Source organism: Perognathus longimembris, chromosome 1 (assembly GCF_023159225.1).
Source record: "Perognathus longimembris pacificus isolate PPM17 chromosome 1, ASM2315922v1, whole genome shotgun sequence".
Classification (NCBI taxonomy): domain Eukaryota; kingdom Metazoa; phylum Chordata; class Mammalia; order Rodentia; family Heteromyidae; genus Perognathus; species Perognathus longimembris.
This window is the reverse complement of record NC_063161.1, coordinates 48,961,798-48,988,410: the sequence shown is the minus strand read 5'-3', so window position 1 is coordinate 48,988,410 and position 26,613 is coordinate 48,961,798. Positions and strand designations below refer to the sequence as shown.

Below are 26,613 nucleotides of genomic sequence, written 5' to 3'. Positions count from 1 at the left end.
TGTTTTAAGGGTGTGTTTTTTTCTTCCTTAATTTTTTTCTTTCCCTTTTTTTTTCTTCCTAAAATGCATTTTCCTATTGGTTTTCACAAAAACAGCTTACAAATGAGTGGTTGGAAATTTTCTGTGTGCGTGGCAAGTGGTTTACTCCTGAAAGGGAGTGTGGCTTTGGTTGGATTTCATTGTGATTTTGGTTGTTGAGAGAAAGCCTAGACAGAGTTCAAGCTCAGGGTTCAAGATTCATTTCTGCTGTAGGAACTGAGGCCCTTCGGGACCTTTTTCAGGCACTTGGGGGAAAGAATGGAGACTAGAGCAAGGAATGGTAGGCTGAGGGGACCAGCTTTCTTCCCCCCTCCCCCCAAAAAAGTTGGAGGGAAAAAAAAAGAATTGGAAAGCGCCCAATGGTGAGGAATAAACTTCCCCACAACCCTGGCTACTGACAGCAGTAAAGAAGAGGTGCTCATTGAGTAGAAATGTAGATGAAATTTTGAGAGTGAAGCAAGCTGGGGGCAGCCTGGACAGTCTGGATCTTGTGTTGCTTTGTATATGGATGCGACGACGCACACACGCCTTTCTGACGGTGACTTGTGTCATACACATCTCTTGCATGTCCCTCACACACTTGTGCATGCCTGCTTACACATACACATGTACTCTTTTCGGCGGGCAAGGGCAGAGCCTCACCCTTTTGAGTCTGCTCTGCAAAGGTGGCCTTTGCAAATCAGTCCTTAGAGACCCTGGCCAGAAAGATGAACATAGATGTGCTCATGGAATGATGAGAGGGAGCGGAAGGTACCCCCCCCCCACACACACACACATGCAAAGCCTTCGTTGTGCACATGTGCAGTGTGAGGCTTTAATTTTTACCCTCTCCATAGAACCTGAGCTTGATTGGGGTGCAGAATGGGGTGCAGGGAAAGATGCCTACTAGCCCCACAAAAAGCAAAGTCAAGGTTAAACCAGTCTACTTCCTCAAGTTGTACCCACCCTGATGGGCTCTCCTTTCTCTCCTTGCTATCCATTCCATCCCAAACTAATCCCCTTAGTCTGCACTTTGCCTCTGTTCTTCTGGTCCCCATTCCCCTTTTTTGGTGTCTCCATTAGGTCAGAGATGAGAGAGCTTTTGCCTAAACTTCTCCTTTTGTTATTTCTTACCTCTACTTTAAACCCAACAACCCCAATAAAAAAATAAAGACTTAGACGTGGAGTTAGATTTGGAAACCTTGTAAACAATTTGGCAGGAGCCTGCAGGTGTAAAGACAGGAGACACCATTACATACACTCAGATTTTGGTTTGTTTTTAAGACTGCTGCCTCAAGTTTGCATTTTTCTGGTGTTTTTCTGGTTCCCCTAGGGATTCTTCCTCGCCTCCAATCAAGATAAGATCCTGGAACCTGGCAGCTGCATTTGGCTTAGGGAGGAGAGAGAGTGCAGAGTCATTAGCAGAGTCATTAGCTGGCTGTCCCCTTTCAGGTCTTTTGACTCTGTGTTTTTCCTTTGAAAAGATGGCCAAGTTCTCTTCTGCTGCTTGAAGGCAAAACTGGCCCTTTTCAGCAAGAATATATATGCAGGAGAGAAGCTGTCAACAAGACAATAAGATATACACACTATGGTGTCTCCTCCTATGGGTAGACCTGTGTATCCATATCTCCAGGCATACCCATGTGTATAGGTGTGTGTCGTTCTGCAGGTATACACCTGTATTTTCAGGCATATACATCTGCCTGTAAGCAGGGTGAACAGGAAATTTCTAGGAGGGCATAATAGTTCAAGATATCTCTCTCCCTTGACCTTAGCTCCTCTGGCTAGGGAAGTCTGAGAACCAACCTTTCAGCATGCCCCAGAGCTGTTGCCCCTGACCTCCATTGCTCCAAGCTTGCCTGTCTCGGCTACAAACACCTAGGGTACCTAGCCAGGAGAGAAAGATATGGCCAAAGAGAGATCTAATGGGGGACAGAATTACTCCACTACCAATTCAGGAGGGACCATGAGCTGGGGGCCTAGTGCAAGGACTACCATAATGGCCTCTAGGTACAGAGATAGGGACCCAATCCCCCTGTGGGGTGAAAGCTTTCTGCAAAGTGGCTCCGAGCTGCGAGCTGCGAGAGAGGTAGCCTCTGCACTTGAGGCTGGAGCCTGGAAAGTACTTTTCTGTCTTATTGGATTTTTCCAGAGCAGGAACAGAATAGAGTTGAGGGAGGGCCCTCAAGAGGTTTAGGAAACCCACCCACGTCAGCAAGCTGAGGGAAAGCCAGATTTCTCAGAATCTGCTAGATTAAGGAGAATTTGGGTAATATCAATGTAATAAGTGCTTTGAAGGCAAGAGTCACTTCTTTCCTCCCCCCTTGCCCCCACTCTCTCCTGTAAATCTAGGTCCCCAAAACATTCTAAGAGCTCTGAATCCAAGAGGACCCCCCACTAGCCAGGCCTGTGGGGCAAGAGCAGCTCCCTCAGCTCCCCACATATTCCCTCAGCTGCCCCCCACTGCAGGCTGGTGGAGGCTTCAGGACAGCTCCCAGGGTTTGCCTCTTCCAGGGATACTTATGCAAATAATGTTATTTTTAACAGAGGAGATAAAGGCAGAAAACACCACAGGAAATTGGCTGACAGCAAAGAGCGGAAGGAAGAAGAGGTGCCCCTATACTAAACACCAGACGCTGGAATTGGAGAAAGAATTTCTGTTCAATATGTATTTGACGCGAGAGCGCCGCCTGGAGATTAGCAAGACCATTAACCTTACAGACAGACAAGTCAAAATCTGGTTTCAAAATCGCAGAATGAAACTCAAGAAAATGAACCGAGAGAATCGAATCCGGGAACTGACCTCCAATTTTAATTTCACCTGAACGCGGGCTGCCTCCCCTCCCCCTCCCCCTCTTTCCTTTCCCCGCCCCCCTCCCCCCTTTGTGCCTGGTGATATTTTTTTCTCCTCCCTGAGTATAAATGCAACGCGCCTGCAAAAAAAAAAAGAAAGAAAGAAAAAAAAAGGCAAAGACCTCAGACTCTCCTTCCAAGGGACCTATGGTTTGTGCTGCGAGGATGATGCTTCCACCTGAAGCAGGAGAAATGGGGTGCTGGGGGTGGGGTGTTACGTGTGCCCTCCTAGATGGGGTTGGGAGTGTGGCTGGTGTGTGTGTCAACCTCTCACTCACCCACTCACTTGTATACAGTATTCTGTTCTCCAAGCAAAGTTAAAATCAAATCCACCCTATTGTGGGGGGGGGGAAATGAGGGATCAACCAGAGAGGGTCTGTAATCTCGCAGAGCACAGTCAAGAGTTACAACCTCTTTGCTGCATTTCCTATTTAGAATAATAGATTTTTGGAAAGTTCGGCTAGTGTTTGTGTGTTTGTCCTAGCACCCAGCGTCCTCCACCAAACCCTCTCCATGTCTTTACCTCCCAGTTGCTCTGAGAATCTGCTTGAAGTCTTGTATTTGTACTGCTTTCTGCTTTTCTCTCACCCTTTCCCAGAACTCCCATCTCCCTTAGCCACTAACACCTCAGAAATTCCATCCAGAGGAACAAAAAAAAAATTTTAAATAGAATATAGCAAAGCAAAGACAGAATGCCCCCCCTTGCCAAAAAATTGCCCTATCCCTGTCTGGGAGTTGTGTTATTTAAAGATATTCTGTATGTTGTATCTTTTGCATGTAGCTTCCTTAATGGAGAAAAAAATCCTAATAAATTTCCGGAATCGTAATCCTCAAATGGGTGGTTTTTTGTTTTTAGTGCTATTTTTTTTAGCGACACCCCCCTCCCCCAAAGAAGCTGAGTCTATGAATGTATGTGTTTTGTGTTTGACTCATCTCCTAGAGCCTTTCTAGAACGTCTCTTGGCGGGTTTAATGTAAGTGAGAGACCATAACGTTGATTTAAATATTATCCAGGTGACCACAATAAGTCAAGGTCATAAAACAGTAATGTCAGGACGGTCTTGGTGCGCGCGAGAGGTGGATTTTATGATCTGCAAATATAATGTGGTGCTGCAGTAAAAGATGCATTTAAAGGTGACTGGAGGAGGGAAAGAGGCAGAGAGCAAACTGCAATCTTGAGGAGCAGACGGATCTGATTGCCTGGGGTACTGGGCTGGATGCACCCCACTGCTGACGGGGGGTACCCCAAGTGGCCCCCACCTATCCAAGGAATAAACTTAATCACTGGAGGGGCACGAGGAGCTCAGCCCCCCCCCCACCATCACCATCGATAGCAGCTAACAGAGACTACAGCAGCAGCAGGAGGAGGAGGCAACAAGAAGGTAAGAGAAGCGATTTCTTGTTCTTCTCTTGGTGGCGGAGTGCAGGGCGAGCAGCATCCCCAGGTGCCTGGAGTGCAGCGGGCAGAGCCCGGAGGAAGGTGGCTCAGACATCCCTGCTTGCTGAGAGCCCAGGCTTGTCTTGTAGCCGCTGGCAACAGAGGGTAGCGGCTGTGAGCTCCCTTTTCTCGCCTCCGGGGGCCCATTGCTTATGAGATTCGGTGATTAGAGGGGTAAATTGGTGGCTTTGGCTTCTTTTTCTTTTCGGGCACTTAGGGTTGTGTCGAGGTCCTCACATCGGTCTAGGTGTCTCTCAGTCTGGTTGTATGGAGGGGGAGGAGGGCGTGGAAGAGTGGGTTGGAGCTTGAAGCTTAGGTTTTCCTGTCTTTTTGTGTGTGTGTATAGTAGTGGTGTGGGTGTGATTCTTGTCCATGCTCTTGGTCCTTGTGTTTCCTGCCTGTGGGGTTTTGCCAGGCAAGTGGCCTGATTGGAAGTGGCTTCAGAGAACAGGCGCTATGGTTTCGGTCACCCATATTTGCTGGGAAGCCTAAAATCGAGCTGAGAAGAGAGGGGATCAGAGAGAGTCTGGGAGAAGAGTACAGGAGAGCCAGATGGACAAGACAGAGGACCCAGCTCAAGAGTGGAAGGACAATCCAGCTTCCCCCAGGGCCAGAACCTGATGCAGGGGAATAGCTCCACTGCGGTTCTGGGGGGGGGGGGGAGGCAGTGGTCCCATTTCACCAGGTTTCCTCTGAGCAATTTGCTTAGTCCAGACACTAATAAGGGCAATCAGACCCTCTACCCACTCAGTCACCCAAAGTCTACTCTCTAGTCCTTAGGGAGGTTGTGGGGGGCGGAAAGGGGGACGGGGCTGAATTTCTTCCTTCCCCCAACCCCCTTCCCTTCTCCTCCGGATAGATTCAGAGCCGAATCTCCCGCCCTGCTTGTTCAGCTGATCTGTGGCTTAGGTAGTTTCATGTTGTTGGGATTGAGTTTTGAACTCGGCAACAAGAAACTGCCTGAGTTACATCAGTCGGTTTTCGTCGAGGGCCCCAACCCACCTCTCCTGCTCCTTTCCTCCCCAGTGGGACTGCCCCACGTCCTCCTCCCAGATAAGACAAAAGTGGGTGCAGACTGAGGAGGATAAGCGGGGGAGTGGGGCCGTGGGACAAGTCTGGAGAATCCTGCTTTATACTGTCCCCTTCCTTAGTCTACCCCAATCTCTGTGACTGAGGGAGAGGAGGTTCCCCCCCCACCCCCAGCAGCTATTGTCTCCTAGGCCCAGCTGATAGAGACAGACAAAGAAGGTCCAGCCAATTCCAAGGAAATTCAGGAGTTTGAGTTTGGCCTGGCGGGCTAGCTCAATTGAACAGCAGGGTGGGGCAGAATCATTCAGAGAAAGAGGAGCACGGAGAGAGGACAGAGTCTCTGAAATAGTTAGCTCTACTCACCTGCCACCTCCAAAGAGAGAACATGGTCTCAGTTGGCTGGGAGCAGCTCATTCAAAAAGTAAGGTGTCTTGAGGTCCCAAGAGTTAGGGAACTCTGAGCAATAGCTCTGATCACTTCCTCTTCCCCTGACTATAGCTCCATCATCAGGGGAAAGACATAAGTGGGGAGTAAGTAGGTTAGAGGAAAGCTATCAAGTCCAAGTAGAAATCCTTACCAACATACCCTACTGGGAGCAAAAGTCTGGCTCTGGTCTGTCTAGCTATCTGTTGCGGTAGGCCTTGGTCTATGTGCCTGTGATTCTGTGGCTATCAAGCATTTGGTTGTCTTTGTGTTGTGTGGAAATATCAGGGTGAACAGAAGCTACCAGATACCCACAGTTACCATATTGCTGGTGATGGATGCCCAGGGGAGAAGGGGAGAAGCATGGGGCAGAGGGAAATCTGAGCAATGAGAAACTTTGCAAAGCCTTCTCTACTCCCTTTCCCTCTCTGGTTCTTCATGCTGGTCCTGATTGCTAGACAGAATAATTGAAAGAGATTTCTTTGCCTTCAGCGGAAAAAAAGTGGGGCAAGGGGTCCTGGAGAATTGGGAGGTACACTTCTGTTCTCAGATGAACTGGATAATAAGAAGCTAAAAGGCAGAGGTCAGGTTCTTGGTTCTCTTCCTTTTGAAATAATCATGATGCTTAAAACATTATAAACTTTAAATAGAGAACAAAATCATGTTTCGAACAAAATATATACATAAGAGTTTTATAATCTCACAGTGGTTTGCTGGAGCAGGATGTGTGTGATATATGTGACCTGGAATGAGTGTAAGTCTGTCTCTGTCTCCTCTAGGCTTTGGCAAATTGCCTATATGCACTTATATACATACTCATTTATTTCTCTTTTATAAGAGGGATATAGTTTGACTCCTTTCTGTGAAAACTAGAGGAAAAAAATGGGAATAAACCTTTTAACTCCCTGCAGAACTGTCGGTCTGTCTGTCTCCCATCCCTTTGTGGACAAAAATAATTCTTCCCCTAGTGTAGAGTACTTAAATCTCTATGGCTCCCAAGGAAATGAGGTTTCCAGAAAGGCAGGCCAGCTGGTGTGAGGCATACAAGGGGTTCCCCTGTTTTGAGAGTAGCTAGTAACCCCTGAGTCTTGAGATTGCCCCCCAAGGACGAAATTAGTTGGGGTAGAGATAGTCTCAGGCAGGAGCAGGGTGTTTAAGCTCTCTTGGCTTAGAAGTATCAGCCCTGATGGGCCGAAATTCAACAAGGAAGGACTTCAGTGCTTTGGGTCCCTTTGCCCTCATTTTTCTTTCAATACTGGTGGGCTTACAGAAGGTGACCACCGAGCCAGGGGTTAGAGGATTCTTTCTCTCTAGGTCCCTAGAAACGGGGCAAGGTCTCATAGGGCCAAGGTGAGGGCCAGTCTGGTGGTCAGAGTCCACCCCTGGGCCCTAGGGCTATGGATCATGGCTAAGGCGATGACGGTAATTATTTATTCGCTTCGCTAGAAGGGAGTCTTCAGAAAGAACAGCGTGAAGAGGAGGGAAAAAATTATCTCTCTCGTCTGCGGATATTAAGATGGATTTTTATTTCTTAAAGGACCCTCCCCGCCGAGAGCGCATAAGCGTAAACTTAATATATGCTCCGCAGCCCAACTCTAGAAATCGCAATAAAAGTTAAAACCTCCCCTACTGGTTTTTTTTAATTATGATATGGGAAAGAGGAGCAGGATTTATAGAGCTGAACTCTCCGCGTGTGAATATTGGAGACTTGAGGGAGAAGGAGGAAAAGGCAAGAGCTCGCCCAGGAGAGTCTTGGTTTCTGCCATACCTCGCTGGCTGGCTGCGGGGGTTTCCGCTCTGCCCAGTTACTTCGCGGTGGCCTTCCCAGGACCTCACCCTGGCCCTGGCCATCGGCCTTGCTTCAGCCGGCTTGCTTGCAGCTGCAACCCTTCTCTGGAACAGGTGAAGGGGGGGCGGGGGAAGCGGCAACTGAAGAGTGGGGACTCTGGTTGCGAGTGCCAGTGCTTTGTGTGGGTCCCCATTGCAGGGGGACCAGGTTTGTTGGGGTTTTTGTTGTTGTGGTTGTGGTTGTGGTTGTTAGAAATCCTAAGCAGGGCTGGCCTGCCCAAGTGTAGCTTGAAGGAACGCTGGATTAGGAGGAGGTGTCCGGGCTGAGTAGCAATAAGGTGGATTGTGTGTGGACTTCGGCTGTAGACGGAGCAGAGCGGGGACTCCGGGGGCTGTGGTCAGCGGCATGGCCGGCAACCGGATGTTGAGTCTGTAGGAAGGACCTTGAGGTCTGGCCGGTGTTTGGCTGCCGAGGGGGCGGCGGCCCGGGAGAGTGGAGCGTGCCGTGCTCAGGGCGCGGCACGCAGGCAGGCCCTGCACACCTCTGCGGCTGCAGGGCTGGGTCCCAACCATGGTCAGAGCATGCAAAATAAATGCCCTTAAGGCTCTTTCTTTTCTTTTCTGCATAAGAGATCCTTATTTGTTTTGTGCTTTTTTTTTTCTCCTTCCTCTTTTTTTCGGAGATACCTGGATTTGGTCCAGAGCAGGTTGCCCGCGGGAGGGCCCCGCGCGATCGGCAGCGAGGGAGGGAGAGAGAGAGGGAGGGAGGGCGAGAAGGAGGGTGGGAGGGAAGGAGGGTGGGTGGGTGGCGGCGGCTGCGGTGGTGGCCGGGGCTTCCCTCCCCCTGCATCTGTGGCCGTGGGAAGCCGAGGAGCAGGTAATGAAGGCGCTTCCCGAGGCGGGATTGGACCAAGCCATGAAGGGACCGAGTCTTCTGGGTCTCTCTGCCTGAGGCCTTGGCGGGAGAGAAGGTAGGGAAACCGGCGCCCGCCAGGCCTGGCAAAGCGGTCTACGGCAAATGTTGGACTTGTGTGATGATTTCAGGCTCACACTCATGTTGTGAGTCTGTCTGCTTTGGGAAATGTGATGTGCCTGCCTGTCTGCCTGCCTGCCTATTTGCCTATCTGGCTGTCTGAGATGGTCTCCCCAATAACCCTGAGCTCTGTCTAAAGACCGAGAAAAAAACACAACAACAACGCAAAATCAGTGTGATGGGGTGGGGAGGGAAATCGTCGTCAGAACGTGCACTTTCATTCATTTGGTTCTCTTGTGCCATTCAGCGTGGCTTGGTTACCGGCGCCCCCAAGTTGGGAGGGAGTGACCCTCTTTTCTGGATGCGGAATCCTCTGGCTTCCTCCACCACCGCGGGCTGAGTTCCGGCTCCAGGTTCTCCAGTCGCCCCAGCCCCAGAGTTGACTCCAGACAAGCTCCCAGTCAGGCAGGGAGGGCGATGTGAGCAGGAGGGGGAGAGACATGCGCTGGGGGGGGGGGAGCTTAATTGTACTTCGGAGCCCTTATTGTCTTTCCCTTCGCCACCTCCGCTTCCTCAGTCTGGGCTCCAAAGTCACTGCAAATTTCCTTGTGACACATACATCACACAAAAGATCAGGTAACACAAGGCGCTGGGGCCCTTGAGGCCGCTAGGCAGAGAGCAGCCCCCAGCACTGGGGCGGCTCCCACCCTCCCCCAGCCACTCCCCAAGGCTGGAAAACCAGATCGTGTTGGGGGAGCCGGAAATAACCCCGTTTGCTGCGGAGAAGCAGGGCGGGGGTCGCTGGCCAGAAGGCAGGCCTGGCAGGCAGGCCGTGGCTTTGAGAGGGCCACGTTCACAGGCCCTGGGGGATGTTGCACTCCTTGCTGGGTTTGAGTGGACGGGGGTTCCGCCTCCTGGCGAGGAGGGATCTGGGGTACCCACCTGGGGTGGGGACAAGACGCTGGTCTCCTTGCGGCAAGCTGGGGAAGCTCAGGTTCTGCTTCCAGCAGGGCAGGCCTTAGCTAGGAGTTGTAAGTGGTCGTGTTTTTGTTCCCCCCCCCCAACAAAGAGGGGGTCAGGAGAGAAAGGGGGAAAGTAAGCTGGGAAGCCGGGAGGGGTGAGGAGGGGCAGCGGGCGACAGGGTGGTGAAATGAGCCCATTTCCAGGGGGAGACGGAAAATGAAAGCAAATGGAGCCCGGAGGAAGCCGGGCAAGGGCGAATGCTGGGGGGAGCAGGGAGTGGGTTCCCTGCCTGCCGAGAGGCCCCGGCGGCTTGGTCGGCTGGGGACACCGGGAAAAGCCTGTTTTAAATTTAATCCGAACTTGACGCTGTGGATTGAACCAGAGGGAATTTGAATCACTAAAATGGAGATGCAGGACCAGAGGAGAGGATGAACTCCAACCTGTCGTCTGTCTGTCCTTCCCCTGATGTTAGCTTGATTGTGGTCTCAGCTGTCCAGGTTTGAGGTGGTGGCTTAAGGATGCTTTCTCCTTTAGGGGGCTCTTCTGTGCCCAGGGGTGAAGTAGGAGGTAAATGCTAACCGCCACCAGAGTGAATACAGAGCTGCTAGGTAGACCTGGGGTTCCTCATCCACAAAAGGGACTCTCAGCTACCCACCTCAAGTCCTTCAGGTTGCCCCAGCAAAGCTGAGAAAAACTGAAGGCACTGGTGTAGGTGAGAGGGAGAGAAACAGAGATACAGAGAGTTTTAGAATACTCCCAAAGATTCAACAGGAGTAACTGAACCCCAGGAAGATAATATTCCCCTTCTTAGTGCCCCCCCACTTCCTTGGGCCCCCACACCCTACAGGCTTAGATTTAGGGGAAGCCTGAAAGACCACTTCAGAACCTGATCTGCCATCCTACCTCCAAGTGTGGAAAATGGGGGCTACATCCCCCCCACATGCAGTCATAGAACCCTGGGGCCCTGGGCCTAGTGGACTAAGGATTCCCAATCTCTTCCAGACACCCTCCCCAAGGCTACCTCTCTGAGAGGCAAGGGGGAAATGGGACCTTGGCCAGGGGGGGGGGTGGTGCTGTGGGCGAGGCCTGCTTCCTGATCCACAGCTGTGCTGCCCCGGAGTGGGGAGGGTCGGGAGTTCCTGCTTCCAAGAGGAAGGGAGGCGACAGTCTCCCCCTTGACTTCAGGAGGGGATTTGTCGGCAGCAGGGTTGCCTGGATGGGGATCCTGACTGCCCAGCTGCTGCAATAGTTCTCAGGGTAGGCAGGCTGGGTGTGCAGGCAGCTCAGAAGTTGAAAAGAAGGCATCAAAGGGGGTAAGAGAGAAGGGAGCATTTCTTTGCACCCACGAAGTCTATATGAGGGACTCTCCCAAACAGCAGAGGTCCGTAGGAGAGGACCCATCCGTCAGGACTATTCTCTTTAGAAAAGCTGAGGTTGGAGCAGACAGGCTCTGTCGCCTGGCGAAGAAGCCAAAGGAAGAGCAGGCATGGAACCTCTTTCCTCTTCTGTTTCTCTCTCCTGGATTAGAATGTGGCTCAGCCCTTAGCCTTCTGGGCTAGTTGTCTGGGCCAACGTGGGATTCTAAATCCTGGAGGCCTAGGGTACCAACCCCGGCAGGTCCCCCAGGAGGAGCAGGAGAGGAGGCCTCTTCCTTTGTGTCCAGACAGAAGTGACTGCCGCGCCAGGAGCCGGTCCCGGCAAAGGCCGGCAAGCAAGCGAACTGCACAATGCCATGGCTGCTGTGCTCCGCCAGCTTTCACCCTGCCCCGTCCTGCCTGTGTATCGCTGCCCTGCCTCCTCCTTGTTCTCTGCAAGCTTCCCTTTCCCAGCTCTTCTGTCTCTTTTCATCTTGCGTTTCTTCTTTCCTCTGAATCTCCTCCTTTTTTTCTTTTCATTAAAATCCTCCGTTTCCTTCTTTCATCCGGCCTGGTGCCATGGTTTCAGCTGGTCTGTCTCTGGCTGTCTCCGGCTCTGTCCCCTGATGTCCTCTTGGTAGCAGTCTGGCCCCGGGCCCTGCTGAAGGCTAAATGTCTCTACAAGATCTTGTTGCCAGCAGCAGCCCAAGAGCCAGTCTGGGTCCCTAGCCACCCAGGGCTGGGGGAGGTGCTGACTTCCAGGGGAGGAGGGGGGGTAGGAGAATGCCTTTGCAAAGAGACTGTAATCCCTTGCCTCTTCCTTGAACTAGAAGGAGAGATTTTTTGATTGACAGCTAACCTGACTACATCAAGGCCAAAGAGATATTCTGTTTCTTGTTGTAAGTTGGGTTTCCCAGTCAGTCCAGCCACAGGGAGAAGACAGAGGAGTTGACTGGGAGCTGAGTGGGAAGAGGCCTCTCCCCAGACAGACATTTCCCTCATTTCCCCCCTCCCTTGTGCCTCGAAATACCATCCCTGATAGACCGAAAAGGAAGGAACTGGGGAGGGGGGAAGCAGCAAGGAGGGGGCTGGTCGACCTGGGGACCTATGGTGAGAACTATATCCCCCAACTTTCTTGGCCCCCAACACTGTACTGGACTCCCCAGTCTTTCTTTACCCCTGAGGAGACAGATCAATGGTGACGTGGAAGAAAAACAGCCCCTGCCCCCACCCTAAGCGTTTGGTCCCCTCTTGGGGACAGGAGAGGGGGAAGGACAAGCCTGGCTGGCTCTGAGAAGCCTTTCCTGTTGCCTTCAGAGGCTGCATCCTGAGCTTCTCTGTCTGTTTCTTCTTGCATAGTCTGGGACTCTTCCCTCTGACCCTGAAATTGCACCCCTCCTTCAAACTCACTTGGCCCTGCCTAGGTACACCACGTCTCTGGGGACAGCACCTGCCCATCTCTTTCCCCAGCCAACCTCCCTACCCCCTCACCTGAACCTCACACTGAGGATTTTTTCTGCTTACCTAAAGCCTCTAACCCTTACTTATTAAACCACCTTGGGATAGTCTGATGGAAACCTTAGGGCTGTGAAAAAAAACCCAAATTCAAGGAGGAGGGTAGGGACTAATTGAGGGGGGGGCAAGAGGTGGGATCCAAGTTGTTTAATATTTCCTTACAATCACATTAACCCCCTCCGGAATTCCTGCATCCGACCCCAAAGAAACTGCTTTCTCCCATCCCTCTGTTGCTTTTTTCCCGTTCCAAAAACAGCCTACAATTTTATTTAATGAAAGACACATTTATGAACAATCAAATGATCCTCATAAAATTTTTATTGAAGGACGTAAAAACAAGCTACTTGCCCACGACCGAGGTCGCTCTCTCGCCTTGCCCGCTTCTCACCCTGGCTTTCTGCAGACAGAACCCGGGAGTGACTTCTTGGGGTTTTTTTTTTTGGGGGGGGTAAGGGTGTTGCGGAGATGGAGTTGGGAGGACCAAAGAGGATGAGCAGGCAGATGGGATGGGGATGCCTCACTTAAGTTGTGCAGATCTCTCCTCCACTTCTTCAAGCTGGCAAAGAAACATAAGAGACAATAAATTTAAAATAAAGGCGCTTGTGTATCTGTGCCAAAGCAAAGAGAAGGTTTCTGGGGCTGATGATGAAGGTGTTCCCGATCGTGAAGTTCTACCCCTCCCACCCTTACACCACCTTCCCCAAGCGTCCCCCGTCCCCAGATTTGGGGGGCTGAGTTGGCCAGTGGCAAGAGGACGCTTCCCTTCTCCTCCTTCCCTCCCTCCATCCTAGCTTGTCCAGTCCCCTCCCACATCCCTCCCTCGCCGCCGCCGCCGCCGCTGCTCCTCCTGAAAGAAATACATACATACACACTATTTAAAAACGCATTTTTAAAAGCCACGTTCCGAACTGACAATCGCTGATCTCGGCTCGCTGAGAGACTGCGGGAGCGTCGGGGCCGACAGAGACGGATTACGTCAAGAAATAGTTCCTCCACCTACCTCGGCCGGCCTCCCCGCCCCTATGGGGGCTCCCTCACCCGGCTCAGGCCCTCGGGGTGTCCAGGAACCCCGAGGAGGGGGTGGACCTGGCATTTTCACCCCAGTAAAAAAAAAAAAAAAAAAGACCCTCGCTATAGAGAGGGGGGAGCCATCTGCTTACGGTGGACATGGACTGGGGGGGGGTGTTCCCTGATGAGACATGAGCCGTCCGGGGGAGGGGGGGGGAGGGCGGCAGGCGCCTTGGGTCTAGAGTTGCAGACCCCCAGGAAAGCGCGGGTCGCGGGGATCAGCGGAGAGAAGGGGTTGGGGGGGGGGGGGGGAGAGGAAAAAAAAAAAACCAGGGGAGAAGGGAAAAAAAAAAAAAAAAGCCCCTGCGCATTGATCCGCGCCGTATTTTTGGGTAAATACGATCACGTGGGGGCCGGAGAACCAATGAGCTGCCGGGAAAAGGCTGGAAAAATAATTACCTGCCTTGATTGTTCTGTGAGCAGATAAAAAGTACATATACAGTTCATACAATAATCTTATGTATGTAAAACCCCGTTACGATGTCGGCGACGGGGCCCATCAGTAACTATTACGTGGACTCGCTCATCTCCCACGACAATGAAGACCTCCTAGCGTCCAGGTTTCCGGCCACGGGGGCTCACCCCGCCGCCGCCAGACCCAGCGGCTTGGTGCCGGACTGTAGCGATTTTCCGTCCTGTAGCTTCGCGCCCAAGCCGGCAGTGTTCAGCACGTCGTGGGCGCCCGTGCCCTCGCAGTCGTCCGTGGTCTATCACCCGTACGGCCCCCAGCCCCACCTCGGCGCCGACACGCGCTACATGCGGACTTGGCTCGAGCCGCTGTCCGGCGCCGTCTCCTTCCCTAGCTTCCCGGCCGGGGGTCGTCACTACGCCCTCAAACCGGACGCCTATCCCGGGCGCCGCACCGACTGCGGCCCGGGCGACGGCCGCAGTTACCCGGACTACATGTATGGCTCGCCCGGGGAGCTGCGCGACCGCGCCCCGCAGACACTGCCCTCGCCCGAGGCGGACGCCCTCGCCGGCAGCAAGCACAAAGAGGAGAAGGCCGACCTGGACCCCAGTAAGTTGGGAGCAATTTTCCTTTACAACCGGGCGCAGGAGGGGAGGGGAGGACAGGCAGGGGGGCAGCCGGATTACAGCCCCTCGGAGCGGTGCAGGGGAGCGCGGGAGAGGGGGCGAGGGCGAGGGGGGCGAGGACTCAATAAAAGCGAATTACCTTGGGGGAGCTTTCAGGGGCAGGAAGGTCTGAGAAGTAGAGGGGGGGGGGGGTGTTTGGCCCAAGCAGCCAGGTTGGGAGAGGGCTGCCGAAGGGGGCTTGTCTCCCAGGGGCTTGGCTCTGATGAGAGACCCCCTGTGACCCCCCTCCTGATCCATGCTTTTTTTCCCCCTTGGCTCAGTTGACACTTTCCAAGAAAAAAAAATGCATCCAGGAGCTGGGGCAAGGGGGCAAGGCTCATTTTATGGTTTGAGATGGGACAGGAGAAAAGTGAGGAGGACTCTGGGGGCAGAAGAAATAGTTCAGAGAGGACAAACTATCCCCACCGCCCAGTCAGCACGGGAGTCCTCACTCCACTAGCAATTCATAAAACAAGGAGCACTGGGTGAGGGGTCTGGGGATTTCACTGCCTAGAAACTTAGAGATCAGGACTCTTCCAAAGAGAAGTGAGATCTGAGTCTCCTTAAACTTGAGGACCCTCTTCTGAGGTTCTGCAGGAGAAAGGTTAAGAATAGAGGGGGGGGAGCAGGGATTATTCTACACACACACACACACACACACACACACACTTCAGTGGGGGGGGGGACAGGAACCTTCTGAGTATTGCAAAGAAGAGGTGACTGGAGGTAGGTGGGGGGCAGGTGTGAGCTGCAGAAGTAGAGAAAGGGGGAAGAAGAAAAGCAGTAAGGAGGGGCTGCAGTCCCCCTTCGTGTGAGGAAGTGTCTGGGGGAGTCTCAGGAGGGGGCTGCAGGAAACCTTTTCCTCTAACCCCATAAGGGGCCAGGGCCTAATTATACCTCTCTGAAGGCTTCCCTCCCTACCCTCAGCTACTCCCATAAACCTGAAATTGGAGGCTCAGCTCCTGCAGAGCCTGTCCCCAGGCTAGCTGGAGGGGGGGTACTGGAGGTTGATGGGGAAGCTAAGATGGGGGGGGGGGAGCCTTGTCCCCAAGGCCAGCAGCTCTCTGGGGAGAATAGAAAGACTTTGCCTATTCCAGCATCACCCTGAGAATTCGCCTCAGCAGGGTTGAACTCTGAGCGGGAGACAGGCAGTAGTGGAAAGAGGTGAGAGGTTTAGGGACTTTCAGGGTCAGGAGGGACTGCTGATATTTCAGGACTTGGTCCTAGGCTTTGAGGGTGGGAGGGGCAGAGGAGGAGGGAGGTAGGGAGGAGAGAGACCTCGCTATAAAAATAAAAAACAAGAGAGAGAAGCGTTTATGGGCCTATGAAACGGTTGGGAATTTGGACTTTTTATGAGGATATTCTCAAATTACTACTCTTGAAGCTGAAGACCAGCCTAGAGGGACTGAGGTAGCTTCAGATTTCCTATAGGTTTAGGTGCTGGAAAACTGATGAGGAAGGGGAAATGAGGAGAGGGTAGGATGCAAAAGGAAGCAGGGAGAAATTTTCTAAAGCAAAAGAAAAAAAGTGTCCAAATTCAGGTTCAATTTTTGGGTTTGGGGAACATGGGTAAGCTTGGGGGTGGGGTGGCTGAGGTGCTGAGCTGGAAAGGGGCTCCACTGACCCCTGTCTGTGTTTGGCCCTCTAGGCAACCCTGTGGCCAACTGGATCCACGCCCGCTCCACGAGGAAGAAGCGCTGCCCCTACACCAAGTACCAGACGCTGGAACTGGAGAAGGAGTTTCTCTTCAATATGTACTTAACCAGGGACCGTCGGTATGAGGTGGCCCGGGTTCTCAATCTCACCGAGCGGCAGGTCAAAATCTGGTTTCAGAACCGGAGGATGAAGATGAAAAAGATGAATAAAGAGAAAACCGACAAGGAGCAATCCTAAACCCTACCCTAGCCTGCTGCCTCGGCACAGCCAAGAGAAAAAAAAAAACCCACAAAAATATCCCAACCCAGGCGGGGCGAAAGCACGAAAAGAAAAGGAAAGAGCAAGATAGAGAAAAAGGCCAATCAGCTTAACAAGGAAAAAAAAGAAAGGGGAAAAGGAAAACTCTTGCATTTTGGGAGGGTTAAGTGTTGAGAAATTGATGTTTTTAGAGTTAGTTCTATCCAGCGAGGAGAGAAGGAAAGAGAGAAACCACGTTCTCTTTCCCCAGCGCAACTGAAATAAATGACACACACAAATGTGATTTTTTTTTCTCCTTTCTTCAGAGAAGCCAGTACTTGAATTGCTATATTTCTAATTTTTTTCTCCTGTGTCATATTTGGTTCAGGCCATCCCTTCCTGGGCCTTGGGCACTCTGCGTGCAGATTTTGTACAAAAAAAAAGACATACACATACACAAAGATGATTTCCAGCCCTGGAGCTGAGAGGGGCGAGGGCCGGGACTGAGCTGCAGGCTGGGTCGGGCGGCGCAGGCCGGTGCCTCGGGGCGTGTACATAGCAGTGTCCCCTCTCACCCCCAGCGGCTGTCCCCAGCGTCCGTCCTGTAATGTGCTTCTGTTTGTTATGGTAGAACAGCTCTGTGTTAATATATCGAAGTCATTTAAAAAAAAAAAAAACAACAGAAACCCAACTGCATCTAGTTCTCATTATTTCTCCTCCCTGTGGCTCCCAGGCTGCTGTTTTTGGAGGAGGTCTGATCCTCTAGGGAAGGTTGGGGCCACAGAAGGGGCTCCCTCTACCTTGGAAGGGCAAAAGCCTGCCCCTTCTCTCCAAGCAGGGCAGGGTGAGGATAGAGGTGCAGGGGAGGGGTGGAGGCCTAGTTTGTGCCTGCCCTGGCTGGCTGCCTACAAGTTTTCTTATGGCTAGATGGAGTGTGTTGGGGGGGGGGGGGGCAGTGTTGGCTACAAGCATGAATGGTTTTCCTTGACTGTAATTAATTGTAATAATTTATGAGTACATGAGATTGGATAAAAAAGATAGGTGAGGATAAAAGTTGGGTGCTGGGTGAAGGCCCGGGCTGGATTCTTGCCGGGTTGTGTTGGTGCATTGGTGCTTTGAGAGGTGACTGGGAAAGGAGGCTGGTGGGGATGTTTGGCTAGGAGGAAGGCCAAACAGGCCCTAGGGATCAAGATAAGCACCAGGGAATGGAGAGACAGAGGGAGAGGAAAGATGGAAGAGAAAGAGGGCAGAAAAAAGGAAGGAAGAAGGGAAGACAAGGAAGAAGGAAGGGGAAGGAGGGAGGGAAGGAGGAATAAGATGGTAAAGCCAATACAATCAAAATGAATTTTAGTTTCTACTTTTCAGTGCATTCTCAGCTCCTCTCCTATACCTTTTTACTTATTTATTTTATTCTCTCTCTCTCTCTCTCTCTCTCTCTCTCTCTCCTCTCTCTCCTTTAATTTGGATGTTAGTGAGGCAGGGGGTAACCAGGGTCATGCTAAGAAGCTGCATCACTCCTAGGGGATGGACAAGCCAGATTCTAAGGATGCTGATTAGGAATTAGCCAGGAGTGGGGTGCTCCCTGGTGGCTATGGGACCCCAAGCACAAAAGATGTGGGGATGTGTGTGGAACAGCCTGCTGGGGCTTCTTGGCTATGCTGCACCCCAGGGCTCCTTCTCTAGGACCAGCAGTTTTCATCTGTTAATCAGAAGCAGACTTGAGCTGCCGGGTATTGCCTCGGCCCAGCGCCCCTTTTCTCGGAAATCCCCCAATCTGGAAACTATTAAAATCAGACTGCTTGAAATATAGCCCTTTAATATCTCAAGTTGCCCATTCTGCAGAGAGTACAGGGTGTCATTCTGAATATCCAAGGATACAGTGGGTTAAAAAAATGGGGGGACCACAATCCATGTGCTCTTTTCCCCAAAGCATCACCTTTCATGACTGGTGAAATGCTGTGGAGACTAGTCTCTTCCCCCATTATTTGAATCTCCTGACTTCCCCTATAAGACACTGCAATTTGGGGGATGTGGAGGAAGGTGGGGCAATGAAATTGCAGCAAGGGCCTTAAGCTGTCGCTAGAACATTCTTTCCAGCCTGCAGACCTCATCCCCAATCCCAGTAGCATTGTTTGCTTGGTCCTTTGGAAAGGTGCTTTGCCTATAGTTTACGCTCTTTTCCTCACTTCTTTGCTTTTGCCTTTGGCCCTTTTGCTGTGGTGGAACCTGGCCCCAATTCCACATTTGATGGAAGCCAAGACACCTCTTTCTTCCCAGGCCTGAGCAGCCGGGACAGAGCTAGCCTCCCAGCCCCAGCTCGGCGGTGTTTCCGGGCTTCCACCCCGCCCCTGCTCCCAGGCCCGGCCGCCTCCCTCCGGCGATGGTCAGCGTGGCCTGCATTCGGCAGCCTGCCCGCCGGAGCCGGCCTGGTGCTGGGACTGAAAGAAGTGCTGGCAGCGTGGGAATCTGCCCGGCCCACTGTTTAGTCCCAGCCTCCAGCCTGCAGGTCAGGAATCGGATTCGATTTTATGCATTATCACTTATGAATGAAAAAACAACCACGATCCATATCTGAGGAAAGAAATGAAAGCAGGCGGAAGAGAGGAGTTAGTAAACGCCCTCCTCCCCTCACCTTCCCCTCCCACCTCTCCTCTGCTTCTTTGTCAGAATCACAAAACCCTAAAGGTTGTTCCACTTGGGAAGGCAGTGGATAGGTACATTTCCGCAGCCCCGAAATGCCACTTTTATGGCCCTGTTTGTCTCCCAGCCCTGGGTTCTGAATGGGGCCCGAACAAAACAGCAGCGCGGAGCTGGCTAGACGTCTGGGCTTAATTGTTTTATGGTTTAAATAAGGTGGACACTCTTTCCTTTGAAATCTGATTATAGGAATGTTTTGTCTATGCCCCAACGGAGAACAGGACCTCACTGGCTGGGAGGGAGAGGTGCAGAGCCAGGAGGCGCGCGCGCGCGCGCGCGCACGCGAGGGATGGGCTGCAAACCAGGGGGCCAAACAGTCTCAAGTCAAGAGTCCCCACCCCAAAGTCCCATAGGCGAGGCCGAATGGGCGGTGCGGGGGTGGGGGCAGCATCAGGGTAAGAAGAATGAGAAGTTTTAGGGTACAGCTCCTCGAGCAGGCAGGCCAGGGCTGGTAGTGGTGGTGGTTGGGGCTTTGGTTCGTGGGACCGCGTGCGGGGAGGTGTGCCGAGCCCCGGACAGCGCCCGGGTTAGAGGGAAGATTGTGGCCGTTCCTTTGCACCACGTCTCTTAATGCAAGAAGGGAGGATTAACAAAAAGGAGAGAACAGTGTGGAACCTTTCATCAGGTTTATTTCAAGAACGTATAAAATAACGAAAGAACAACCGTCCCGGGCAAGTCCCTGTCTGATCAGAGAATCTCTCCTCTGCACCCATTTTGGAGGCTCGGTTTTTTTTTCATTCTCCCTCTTCTCACCTTTGGGCCAAGCCTGGGATCAACCTCTGTTGGCTTTTTCCGGGCCGGACTGCATTGGAGCAAGTGGACGCGAGGTGGCGCTGTTGCTCAATGTTAGAGACAGCGTTGCCCCGGCTGGCTGGGCCGCAATGACATTTGAGGCTGGACCGCGAGCGAGCGGCGCGGCACCCAAGAAGAAGGCCCCGCGTCTCTGTCCCGGCCGGGCTGGGCCCCCACTGGCTCTGAGCAAATCAATCCTCTCAGCTGCTAGGTGTAAATAATTCGCGAGTGGCAGCGAGAGACGGGCCCTCATTCTGGCAGCGGGTTCGCGAGGTGAAGGAGGGTAGGCATCGGAAAAAGAATCATAATCGCTTGGCGGAGGAGGAGATAAGTGCGAAGCAGGCACAGCATAATTAACACAAAAAGGCAGAATGACCCGGACAAACGAACATAAATCCGTGGTACCTAAGAGGGCGGTGCAGGCCTCTGGGAGAGGGATTAGAGGTGGGCCCCGGCGAGGATGGCTGCTTGCAGTTCCTTTATTTCCAGGCTCAGGGAGCGAAATAAACCAGATACGTGCAAAAGCAAAAATAAATAAATAAATAAATAATAGACAAACATATCTTGAAAAATAACAAAGCAAATGAAAGTCAAGGGATTTCCCGCCTCCATAAAGGGGAAATCAAGTCCAGCCATGGGTTGCTGGACTGGACCAGGGGTTCTGCGGACAGGCTGTGGTGGCGGCTCACTCAGGACAGTCGCATTCCAAGACACAAAGGCCCCGAAGAATAGCTCTGTAGCAGGGTTTTCGCTGGACCATAAAATGTCTAAATATCTTCCCCACCCCTTAAGCGATAAGGCGCAGGCCCCAGAGCGGATCCGGCCCTCTGAGCCTCCTCTTTTCCAGGCAGAGAAGAGAAAGTATTTATGACAGTCCCCAGTGACCCAGATGCCGGGAGCCCAGAGTCCACTCTGTTCATCTCAGCACCCGAAGAGCAGGCTCAGAAATGGCAGGGCTGCAGCCGGGGATGCAGCAGGCTCTGAGACTCATGGAGAGGCTGTCCTGCTGCCCTCCCTCACTGTCTGGGTTTGGACCCTGGGGAGGCCTATGGCCCTGGCAACATCCCCCTGTGACCCTTCCCTCCAGCTGCTCCAAGGCCACAGTTCTGGGTGGCTAAGAGTTGGAGCAGTCTCTCACTCAGATGACGGTGAGTCCCCTAAAAATGCAAGGGACCCTTTTCTTGGGACATCAGTGAATCTCCTTTGGGAATTTTTGCAAAGAGTGACCAGTTCCCCAGCAATTATTTAACTAATAGAGGCATGGGGGGGAGTGGGGCCACTGATTCATATCTATTCCACCCTATTCTGCACTGCTATTTCTTCTCTCACCCCAGAGCTGGGCTCCGGGTGGTGATATGAAAGGAAAAGATCTGGTTTTCTAACCACCTCCTTCCTCACCCGATCCTGAAACCCCAGGATGTGGAATAAATACAGGTAGTCTTACCCCCACCCCCGCTGTAAAGATGCAAAAAAAATGGCATCTGGATCAGGCATTATGCACACATGTGCCTGGTGTGCACGTGTGTGTACAGTGTCTGAGGTGATGGTGGCTTCTGAGAATGTATGTGATAGTTTAAAGGGGACATTGCATTAGTGTGTCTTGGGGTGTGGAGGTTTGTGTGTGTGTTTGTGTGTGTGTGTCCTGAGTGTGTCCCAGGGTTGCCCTGTGTGTAACAACCACATACAGTGTGAAGGGAGAAGACAGGAAAACAATCATTCTTATTGATCTTCATTCACACACACACACAGAGAGCACACAAATACCTCTCTCTCTCTCTCTCTCTCTCTCTCTCTCTCTCTCTCTCTCTCTCTCTCTCTCTCTCTTTCTGTGTAAAGCCCAAATAACTGCATATACTATGGCCAGGAAAAGATACTAATGAACTAAGGTTCTTTTTTTATCCATTCGAATTAACTTGAATTTGTCCAGTCTTGGGGATGAGGGGAACCCCTGCCCCCAGAAAGTGTGGGTAAATATTTAAAGAGTGTCTGTTGACAGTTCCCCTCCACATCCTGGCCTGGGCAGCTTGCCTAGGGATGAAGGGGCTGCAGACAAGGGAGGGTGTTCTAGGCGGAGCTGGCAAATTCCTATGGGGGTCATGATATGTGGGGAGAAGGCCTGCTCTAGTCCTTTATACAAGCAGAATCCTAGGAAGAAACACAAGAGATCCTAGATCTGGCTAAGCCAGAAGACAGGGACACTTAGCTATTCCTTCCATTTGAGTCCCCACAAACAGTTCTGCTCTCAGACCTCAGCCAAGCTTTGTGGCCAATGCCTAGATTTCCTGCTTCTTGTAGAAGCTTCTTTTCTAAAGGGACAGTGTGGCCCTGGTGGGGTGTATGGTATGGTATGATATGGAGCCCCCCCCCTACCCCCTCTAGCTTCCTTTTCTACCCCTAGCAGTCAAGGCAGAGTCTTGGCCTTAAAGAAGACAGTGTAGCTTCAGACTCTTGGGAGGAGCCAGAAACTGGGTCTGATGTATGAAATATGTGAGGAACAGCATGTGTGCATTCCTCCTCAGAGTTCCCAGACTTAAGGGACCCCCCTTAAGGCGCCCATCTTTGGAGTTAGGAGCTCTGTGTTGACTTCCTGACATCCAACCACTCCCTTGCCCCCCTGGAGAGGGGTTGTCTGTCATACCTGTTGCCCATAACCTGAGTTGACCTGCTGGCTCAGGTACCTCCGTTTCTCTGAGAGGAAGGAAAAGAGAAGTGGGGAGCACCTTCAAATCTGACTGCGGTACCTTGGAAAAGCTGGCCTCGGCCATTAGCTTGGGGCTGGCTTGCCATCCCCCCCCCCCATCCACACCACACCCCCATCTATCCCTCCCTCCTCTTTCTTCCCTCCCCTTCCTCCAGGTCCCCCCCATAGCCCTGAACCCCTCAACCCCCACCACCATTTCTCTCCTCTCTCTCTCTCTCTCCCTCTCTCTCCCTCTCTCTCCCTCTCTCTCTCTCTTTCTCTCTCTCTCTCTCTCTCTCTCTCTCTCTCTCTCTCTCTCTCTCTCTCTCTCTCTCTCTCTCTCTCTCTCTCTCTCTCTCTCTCGCCTGTCTTCATGTCGTGGATTGATGAACGCGAATCGCGTGTAAGCGCCGCCACCGCCGGGAGTCTGAGGAATTCGCCTGGGCTGTTAAAGGAAAGAGCTAAGTGAGGGAGCGCGAGCTCTACCTACCGACAGTGAAGAGCGCCGCCGCCACCACCGCCACCGCCACCACCACCGCCGCCGCCCGCGCCCCAGACCCCGGGAGCTCGCCATCCAGGCGCCCCCCTACCTGCCCAGCCCCCCTCAACCCAGCCCAATCCGGTGGGGGGAGGGAAGGACAGAACCAGCCCGGTTTTGGGGGGTTCGATCCCAGGGGGGGAGGGGAGTTCCAAGGGGGTACCGGGATCCAGAGGGGAGGGGGCCCGCAGGGGTTTTCATGTACCCAGCATGAGCTCCTACTTCGTCAACCCCCTGTTTTCCAAATACAAAGGCGGCGAGTCCCTGGAACCGGCCTATTACGACTGCCGGTTCCCCCAGAGCGTGGGCAGGAGCCATGCGCTGGTGTACGGGCCCGGCGGCTCGGCGCCCGGCTTCCAGCACGCCTCGCACCACGTCCAAGACTTCTTCCATCACGGCACCTCCGGCATCTCCAACTCGGGCTACCAGCAGAACCCGTGCTCGCTGAGCTGCCACGGAGACGCCTCCAAATTCTATGGCTACGAGGCGCTCCCCAGACAGTCCCTTTATGGGGCTCAGCAAGAGGCGAGCGTGGTGCAATATCCCGATTGTAAATCCTCCGCCAACACTAACAGTAGCGAAGGACAAGGCCACTTAAATCAAAACTCGTCTCCCAGCCTCATGTTTCCATGGATGAGACCCCACGGTGAGAAGCCTTTTCTCTTTTCCCCCCTTGGTCTCCCGCGCTCCGGGGTCTTCCCCCTCTCTCCCTCCCTTTCTCTCGCTCTCTCTCCTTTTTGTCTGCTCTCGCTTTCCCTCTTGGCTTTGGGGTCTCTCTCATCCCATTATTGTGTGTTGTATGGGTGGCTTTATTGGGTTGGGAAGGCTTGGCTGGGGGTGGAACAAGGGAGACATTTGGGGGTTTGGGGTGAAGGTGGGAGAAAGATTATGTGTGGGTGCAAAGGTTAAAAAAAAGAATCGTTTCCTCTGTTACTGTCTGTCTGTCTCTCCCTCTCCTCATCTCTAAAGTCAAAGTTGGGGAGGTGACTGGAGAGGGTGCCCTGAGGTTATCTGTTTTTGAAGGTAATAACCAGTTTCTCCAAAGACAGACAGCCAGCAGCACAAGACAGTGACCAAGCTGTCTTGGGTGGAAAGGAGACACCCCCTCCCCCTTTTCCCCTTCTAGCCAAAGAGTACTCAGACCCCAAGGACAGGCACTCTGGTTGTCTAAGGTTCCCCACTGCCTGATCTCAGAGAACCAACCTGAGGGCCACTATCCCCAACTTTTCTCATCTGTACTTGTAGAGAAGACAGGGAGCCTGAGGAGAGGGGGAAAGAGTACTCAAAAGATGAGGAGCATACAGCTTAGGGAGGGTCTCTGAAATCCAGGGGACTTTAACCAGGCTCCCTTCCAATCAAGAGCTTATGGGGTCTCCCTGAGACTTGCAGAGCAGCTCAGGTCATGAGCCCCTTCAAGGGTGGCCCCTCATGGCCCAATTTCGAAGTACAGGGGAAGCGATAAAGCGACAAGTTCCGCAGGGATGGCCCATGATTTATTTGCTGGTCCCCAGTTAGCAATCAGGCCAAGCAGAGATACATTCCAGGAGATCAATTATTTTTTTCCTTATTGGAAAAGCATTAGACAGACAGAGGCCAAGGAGAAGACAGTCTGCAAAGCCCCTCTCTTTTACCCTAGGCTTTTTCTTTTCTTTTGGAAACACACTGTGTCCCCAGCTCTGCTTACCAAATGCCACACTGCACTTGTAAACAAAGCTGCCAGGACCATTTCCTGAGGACTGCAGGCCTGGGGTACTCTGTAAGGACTCTCCAAGCCCCTAGTTTCAGACAGCCCCACTCCCTGCCCCCCACCCTCACCCACCTCCCAAGGTGAAGCCAAACCAAAACAATCTCCTAAACTTCCCTGCCCTTGCCAGCCTTGGCGCTGGCCTCATCCCCAGGAGGGAGGAGAACTGGAGAGTGGGGGAGAAGAGGAGGAACTTCTAGGGAGACGTAGTATCTGGGGGGTGGGGAATTGAGCCCCCACCCAGACATAACCAGACTGGGGTTCTATTCTGTCTAGCTCCGGGGCGGCGCAGTGGACGGCAAACTTACAGCCGGTATCAGACCTTGGAACTAGAAAAGGAGTTTCTCTTTAATCCTTATTTGACACGAAAGCGCCGAATCGAAGTCTCTCATGCTCTGGGACTGACAGAGAGACAAGTGAAGATCTGGTTCCAGAACCGAAGGATGAAGTGGAAAAAGGAGAACAACAAAGATAAACTGCCTGGGGCCCGAGATGAGGAGAAGGTAGAGGAAGAAGGAAATGAGGAAGAGGAGAAAGAAGAAGAGGAAAAGGAAGAAAACAAGGACTAAGCAAGAAGAGAGAGAGAACCCCCCCCCTTAGCAACTCCCTTGAAGTTTCGTTTTATGGTAGCAGATAAATTGAGAAGTTACGACTGTCATTTGCTTTTATAGGGAATAGAATGACACTCACAACTCTAACTACCTGTCAGATACTTGCAGCTATGGTTTTATTACCTTTGGACTTCTCCCGCTCTTTAATTTGTTTGGGGGCTGGAGGGAGGGGAGACTGAGACACAGCAAAAAGTTCTGTGTCTCTCCACTCCATGTCCCAACACACATGCCTGTTCTACTAGCACCTTCTGAGTCTTCCTGGATTTTAAGGTCAGAGCCCAGGCCTCCTGACCCCCTCGCCCTGCTCCTTCTCACCATATTCTTACCCCCCTGCCTGTCTGGTATTTATTTTATAGAGAGCCCCCCCCCAAGGCAGAAGAGGACTTCTGGCTTTTGTTTATATGCTAGAATTAGTATGCTAGGTTTTTCTTTGAAAAGGAAAAAATAAAATGTGGAAAGGAGGGAAAGGAAAAAGAATATTTTAAGAATTAAAGAAAAGGTAGCAAGAAGATCCTCTCCCCCATGGCTCCCTGCTTTGAAAACCCTCTTGACTTTCTCCAGGAAACTGAACAAATCCTGAAGACGGTGGGTCTCTCTCCCCTCCCCTTCCTAGAGGGTCAAGAGGGGCCTACAGTCATCTCTATAATCTACCTAGCCATCCATAGTCATTCGGGCCCATGCCTTCCTTGCCTTTGCTGTTGGATTTCTGTTCTTTTGGGCCCTGCTTTCTTCTGAGCTGCATTAGTGTTTGCACTCAGAAATCACCATAATCATGAAAATAATAATAATAATAAAACTGATAATAAATCTTTAACATACTACCTAAAGGGAACCTGCAATAATCTTGAAAAAGAAGCAGAAAAAAAAAAACAAAAAAATCCTACCATAGGAGAAAAAAAAACAGAAAAAATAAAATGAATTAAAAAAAAGAAACCTCTGATGTATTTTATCACTACCTATAGAAAAAACCCTGCTTTGAGAGTATTCGTAATGCGGTTTTGTTGTCGTTTGTTGCTGCTTATTTCACTAAGAAAAAAACCCAACAACTGAGACTGCCTAGCTCGCCGGTCCTGTGCGCTTTATTGTGCTTCTAACCCCAGTAGAGTAGAACTAAATTGCACTGAATGTATAGTTAACTCTGTCTTGAATTCTCTGTTTATGC

The 26,613-nt window shown here is 52.0% G+C and overlaps 3 protein-coding genes and 1 long non-coding RNA gene across 5 annotated transcripts in view; 3 read left to right on the top strand and 1 right to left on the bottom strand.

Moving 5' to 3' along the window:
* Hoxc10 (homeobox C10) overlaps nt 1-26,613 on the top strand; it is a 68,574-nt gene that overhangs the window by 1,608 nt on the left and 40,353 nt on the right. For both annotated transcript variants that reach the window (XM_048363031.1, XM_048363020.1), the window contains exon 2: nt 2,566-4,252. In XM_048363031.1, coding sequence (XP_048218988.1) covers nt 2,566-2,843 — 278 coding nt within the window. In that variant the 3' untranslated portion in view covers nt 2,844-4,252. The remainder of the gene's footprint in view (nt 1-2,565; nt 4,253-26,613) is intronic.
* On the bottom strand, nt 12,797-13,555 carry LOC125363841. Its single transcript, XR_007213361.1, has 2 exons — nt 13,223-13,555; nt 12,797-12,910 (listed from the first exon to the last, which is right to left on the bottom strand). It is a non-coding gene; the product is annotated as an uncharacterized LOC125363841 (long non-coding RNA).
* Nucleotides 13,626-16,693, top strand: Hoxc9 (homeobox C9). Its single transcript, XM_048363088.1, has 2 exons — nt 13,626-14,440; nt 16,145-16,693. The coding sequence occupies exons 1-2, from the start codon at nt 13,903-13,905 to the stop codon at nt 16,387-16,389; spliced, it is 783 nt and encodes a 260-aa protein (XP_048219045.1). The 5' UTR covers nt 13,626-13,902; the 3' UTR covers nt 16,390-16,693.
* Hoxc8 (homeobox C8) lies at nt 22,864-26,611 on the top strand. Its single transcript, XM_048363102.1, has 2 exons — nt 22,864-23,742; nt 25,117-26,611. The coding sequence occupies exons 1-2, from the start codon at nt 23,307-23,309 to the stop codon at nt 25,407-25,409; spliced, it is 729 nt and encodes a 242-aa protein (XP_048219059.1). The 5' UTR covers nt 22,864-23,306; the 3' UTR covers nt 25,410-26,611.

Coding starts and splice junctions, on each gene's coding strand:
- Hoxc9 (XM_048363088.1), top strand. CDS start 13,903: ATGTCGGCGACGGGGCCCATCAGTAACTATTACGTGGACTCGCTCATC. Junction 14,441..16,144: donor GAAGGCCGACCTGGACCCCA/GTAAGTTGGGAG, acceptor TTGGCCCTCTAG/GCAACCCTGTGGCCAACTGG.
- Hoxc8 (XM_048363102.1), top strand. CDS start 23,307: ATGAGCTCCTACTTCGTCAACCCCCTGTTTTCCAAATACAAAGGCGGC. Junction 23,743..25,116: donor TCCATGGATGAGACCCCACG/GTGAGAAGCCTT, acceptor TATTCTGTCTAG/CTCCGGGGCGGCGCAGTGGA.